General features: G+C 31.0%; 1 protein-coding gene across 1 annotated transcript; it reads left to right on the forward strand.

Moving 5' to 3' along the window:
• Nucleotides 1–2,079: 2,079 nt before the first annotated feature.
• Nucleotides 2,080–4,392, forward strand: LOC141653337 (bidirectional sugar transporter SWEET12-like). The gene is made up of 6 exons (XM_074461064.1): nt 2,080–2,257; nt 2,660–2,696; nt 2,823–3,033; nt 3,138–3,302; nt 3,542–3,661; nt 3,773–4,392. Exons 1-6 carry the CDS (start codon nt 2,200–2,202, stop codon nt 4,091–4,093), a joined length of 912 nt encoding a protein of 303 aa, XP_074317165.1. The 5' UTR covers nt 2,080–2,199; the 3' UTR covers nt 4,094–4,392.
• The last annotated feature ends 1,797 nt before the right edge of the window (nt 4,393–6,189 follow it).

Consider the following 6,189-nt stretch of genomic DNA (forward strand, 5'->3'; position numbering starts at 1 on the left):
TTGAACAGAGGATCCTCACTAACCAAAACGAGTGTATCTTCAATTTCACTTTAGTTAAGTAAGTTAACTAACACCACCTTTTTTTTTTTGTTAAAATGATCCCAAAGAAACACCATTTTTTTTTCTTTTTTGTTAAAATGATCCCAAAGCCAAAGAAACACGACTTTTAATTATTCTTTCTTAATTAGTTACTTTCACCTTACCTTAATTACCCTTTTCTTCTAATCCTTTCCAATCATCATATAAAACCAACCAAGTTACTTATACTCACTTTGCCGTGTCCAAGAGAGACCTATAACCATATATGGTTATATTATCTTAAAAAAGTAATTATCTCGAACACGTACGGTAATAAATGTACTTGACTATCTAATCACTTCTGATGAAGAAATCATAGAAGATGACAAATTATGATGATTATATAAATTCCCGTCAAAGAAATTAACAAACTAACTTCTACTTAATTGTATTATTAAATCTCGACGCAACATCACAATCAAGTTATAAATATTTTGAAAGTTATCGCGTAATATTTTGGACTATGTTAAGTTGTCAACCATATTTATGACACGATAACAAAATAATGTGACTCATACTTGTAAGTTGTAACCTGAAATCGAGATTTAATATCGTGTTGCTACCCGTAATGCTTTTGCTTTAATTTTGTCCAACATCCAAAATCTAAGTAAATGCAATGCTTCATTCGCATTAGTAGTATACAAGCTAAGTAAAACCTTACAGTATTTAGTTATTTAGTCAACTATTGTGATTTGGGAATGAATATTTTGCATTTAAGGGTAGTTAGTTAAAAGTAAAAAAAAAAGTTGACACATACACAAGAGAAGAAACGATGAGGTGTAAAGGCTTTATTGACTTGGTGGGACACATGGAAAGGAAAAAAGTGGGTCCAGTTGATCCAAGTCGGTGTAACCCTAACCAGCTGTGGGCAGTAAATAACAACTAGCAAAAATCACATATTCTCGTTTAACACGACAATATCTCAAGTTTTTATGACTGATCGTGTATCATAATACTTGTGTATATAAGATAAATATATTATTTTTTTCTATATGTGCATTTTTATAACTCAGGTGATATATAACCTGGTTTAAACTGAAAACGAATAGTGCCGTCTTAAAAGATACTAAAATGTGAATATAGAGTGGCGCCCAAATTAGTTGTCACCCGGTGACGCCCTTTTATTTTCCTACTAGAAAAGATACTAAAATGTCAATATAAAGTGTCATTTAACCACAAATGGTTATATGAGCACAAATATAAAAAGGTTAGAAATAAAAGAAAACCCTAAAATTGTCTGATTTATTAAGGTGTTGGTGCATGCCAGGGAAGGGATTACGTAAAAAAGTTTCATTGAGTGGAGCAACTTGAAAAGAAAACAAAGCACATATAGCTAAATAATTTTTTTTTTTTTTTTTGCCTCAAATAAAAATAAATAGAATAGTATGATCGAGTATAGTAATGAGTTTTATTATCTCAATTTATAATGTATCTACCAAGTTAAAGTTATAAACAAAGTAATCACGCGAAGTATTTAATATTTGTACATAAAAAAATATTATTGTATTTCTTACTGTATTATTTTTAATACCAAATTATGAGTAGATATTATGAAAGTCAAATGACGGATGATGCTAAAACGTGATCATACTCTATATATATTAGTGTATAATAAATCTCATTCGATAACTTGTAAATAAATATTATGTAATTAAACTCAGTATCAACATATTCATAAATTTTTAAAAATTATATTAATAAAATGTCATTTTTATAGTATATGAGAACGTAATAGTATATACGGACTATAATTATAAACTCAGTATCAACATATTCACATAAAAAACGTAATAATATCTATAAGTATAATAAATTATCGAGTGTCGTATTATTATTTTCTTCCATAAGAAAAATTTGGCACCACAAAAATGTGTAGGTGGTTATTTCATTGGTTTTTCCTTCTCTTATTTCACTTTAATAGTATTATTGCATGCAAAAGTTATGTTTTTATATTATCACTTTTTCTCCACTATATATAGTAGAGCTCAAGCCACCTCTATCTAACTCGTCAAAAAATCATTTCTCAAACATCTAGAGAAGAATAAAAAAAAAACATATCTAAGCTAACTTACACTAATTCCCTTATACAAATATTTTATTCAAAATCACAAGAAATTAAACATGACTTTTGCTCACTTCTTTCAAAACCTTCCATGGGTTAATATCTTTGGGTTTCTAGGTAACACTTAATTTTTGAATCATTAGGTTGCTCAATTTTTATTAATTTGCTTATATCATGATTTCCATCTCAAATGATTACATACTTTTCTTAATTAATATATGCATGAATTTAATTAACTACTCTTTCGAATATTAGGGCACACGGTTCAATTATTATAGGATAGCTTTGCTAATGATTATACCAATATAATTGAGTGAGTAAAAAAAGAGTCCTACAAGTATGCACTAGTAGTTATTTATTAACACTTTTTGTTGCAATCATTGATTAACCTGATAACAACATAAAAATGCACTCATGGAATATAAAGATTATTCAAATTAATAATGGTATTAATCATAAAATCCATTTACTCTTAACTAATTATTAATTATCTTCTTTTTCATGTTTGTCTACACATAGGTAACGCGATTTCCTTTGCGGTCTTCCTTTCTCCAATGTAAGTATTCACCTTTACGCCCAGGCTTGAAACCTAATTTATACGTATTATATGATTTCTAATTATTAAATTATTATTTATTAGCCGAATTAACGTGATTTTTTTTGTGATTATTTTGTTTTTCAGCCCAACATTTTATAGAATATACAAAAAGAAAACAACTGAAGAGTTTCAAAGTATCCCATATGTGGTGGCATTCTTCAGTGCAATGCTTTGGTTGTTTTATGCATACATCAAAACTGATGTGATCTTCCTTGTTACAATCAACTCATTTGGCGTCTTTATTGAGACTATCTACCTTACCTTATTTCTTACCTATGCCCACAAGCAAACTAGGGTATGTATCGTCTTATACAAGTATTTGTGTTTTTGTTCTTATCAGGTCAGATAATTATCATATGCTAATTCGAGTTTATATGATTTTTGAACCGATTATTATAGATCAACACAATGAAGATGCTGTTCCTATTCAATGTGTTTGGGTTTGGTGTGATAGTCTTCTTCACAATGGTGATTGCTAAGACGACTGCTGCTCGTCTCACCATACTTGGATGGATATGTCTTGTTTTCTCTTTAAGCGTCTTCGTGGCTCCCCTTGGTGTTATGGTAAGAACGTAACTTCACATTTAAGCTATTCATAATTAACCAAGTGCGTTATATATATATATATAGACCTGGCAAACGGTCCACCATAGTCACGTCTATTAACAAATTAATTGTCTAAATCTCACTTTAAAAAATAACTATGAACATCATAACAACATAAATCTCGTATCACTCGATGATACAAACTCATATATGTATAATTACGATATTTCATTCTTTATATGAATTTTATTTTACAGAGGAAAGTGATTCGAACCAGGAGTGTCAAGTACATGCCTTTCTTCCTCTCATTCTTCCTGACTATAAGTGCGGTTGTATGGTTCTTCTATGGCCTTTGCAAGCGTGACGCCTATGTCGCGGTAAGGATAAATTATTACTCGTACTACATTTCTCAAGCAAATAATAATCACACACAAATTCAACTTCAACCAAAACCTAGCTAACATTTTATTTTATTCCATTTCTTGTAGATACCAAACATTCTAGGATTCAGCTTCGGAATTCTACAAATGATCCTGTATGCCATCTACCGGAACGCAAAGCCAATTGAGGAGCTTCCCATAGGGAAAAAGGACTTCTCAAACGACGAAATCATCCTCGAACCAGTGAAAACTCAGCCTAAAACCGGTCCTACTGATGATGGTGTTTTTGCGATTGAAATCCCGAATTTTAGCATGATTACTGTCCCTAATCATGTTAATAACGATGAAGAAGATGAGCCAATGGATGAAAAGATGAGGAAGAAAATTGGATTGAGTCATACTACACCAGCTATAGCAGTTGTTGTCTAAGGATGAATTTTGCATGGAGTATGTGTTGCTTTCATGCATATCATGGAGGGTTGAGTAAACAACTATGTACTCTCTTTATTTCCATTACTTTAGGGTATATCTCCATATCCTAAGGTCCCATCCCTCTAAACTTTTTCTTTTTACTAATTAATTTGGGCTAGATGATTAAATATTTGTAATTTTGTTGCAATCATATATAATTAGATTTCAAGCTTTTGATCAATAAGATCTGTATTTTGTACTTCGTATATTTCTTAACCTAATTACTCGAAATATAATGCAATTTCATTTCCGGAGCACATTGTTTTAATTTAATACGTACAAATTGAATAATTAAGAAAAAGTAGTTACTCCTATACCTCTAAGCTTATACCGTAATTTTATTTGACTCGATTTACAGATCTTATAGGCTCACACCTTAATTTGACGATTATATTATGTTTTGTGTTTATATTACATCAAAACAAAAAAAAGGGCATTTTACACGTACAATATTAAGCTTGCATGGCAATCTAATTGACAAGGACAGATATCAATAATATATAGTGATCTATTTTAATAATGTGGAAGTTGTGCAACTTGAAATGATCAATTGTAAGTGATGACACATACTTTAAAGATGACAAGTAACGATAAGTTAGCCAAAGAAAATAAAAAGGGCAGTGTCTCATTATGTGGTAGCGATGATGATTAGTACAACAAATAATTGATCAAAAGTAACCCAAAGTTAAAGCTTTATTATTGATTATTGTCTTGGATGGATCGTCTTCCACATTACTAGTATATATGCTACCTAGTCTATCTTTAGTGTTCTACAGAAAACAAATCAGGGTGGAAGCCACAAATGTTGCTGTGGAGTCTATTGATCGAATACGAAAGAGGGGGGGTGAATTGAGTATTAAAAACGATGACCGCTTTTTCGAAATATATGATATAAATTAATTACTTGATTTTATTGATTAAAATCAACTAATTAAATTATTAACAATAAATGCAAAATCGAAATAACAATAATAAAGAGAGAGAGAAAGAGAGACACACATGATTTTGAAGTGGTTCAGTTTCACAAGTCGAAACCTACGTCCACTATTCTCGATTAATAATTTTTAGTACCTTTCTCCGGATTACAAAAATTATCAATCCACTCGTATAATCAACTATATGATTATAACTCAGATTGAGTATCGCTAAATACTCTAGGTTGCTCTTACGTTAATAAGAAAAATACAACGATAAATACTAATCTCACGTTATGCGAGTGAGTATAATACCCTTGTGTATTTAGTATCCTATAACGATTTTTCTTCGAGTGATTGACAAATTTGATGCGTAATTTTTGTATAAGCAAATTTGGAAAATAAGAATTAAAGCTCAAATGATTTTGCTTAAAAATATTTTTCTCTCTTGAAATTTGTAGATGTGTGTGTCAACAATTAATGTTGAATGAATGAGAGTATTTATAGTAGAGTGAATTAGGGTTTGGAATGTTCTGGAATTAGGGCATAGGAATATTCTGGAAGAATAAATCCTAACAACTTGATGAACAAGTAAGAAGCAAAAGGAAGGAGGAGTTTGGCCTCCTAGGGTTTTCGGCCACCCTAGGGTTTCGGCCTCCCTAGGGTTCGGCCCACCTAGGGTTCGGCCACTAGGGTTTGGCCGGCCTCTAGGGCTCCTTCGGTCCACTTCTTGCTTCTATAGCCCACAACAAATCGAGATAGAATTTAGTTAAAGCCCTAGGTTGCATGACGATATAAATATCGTGTTACAAACCAATAGTTTATTTAACTTAAATTCTAATTAATTAATTCCAATCAAAATAAATACTCTCTTATTTTTATAAACCATTAAAAATATATTTTCCAAAAATTAACGCATCATTTTTGTCTAGCAATGAAGTTATGGCTATTAGGTCATAACTTCACTAACCTTTAAATCAAACAAAGTAAAACCATTTAGGATGACGACCTATACTATCTAATCTTGGTAGATCTTCGCAAACGAATCGTCTCTTCACAAGTCTCTCATCTTGAGTCTCGTGGTTGATTTCCAATCTTGATCTTGCTTGAATGCATCGATCAAATGTATTTGAAGTTGTA

The sequence above is a fragment of the Silene latifolia genome, chromosome 4 (genome assembly GCF_048544455.1).
Source record: "Silene latifolia isolate original U9 population chromosome 4, ASM4854445v1, whole genome shotgun sequence".
Classification (NCBI taxonomy): domain Eukaryota; kingdom Viridiplantae; phylum Streptophyta; class Magnoliopsida; order Caryophyllales; family Caryophyllaceae; genus Silene; species Silene latifolia.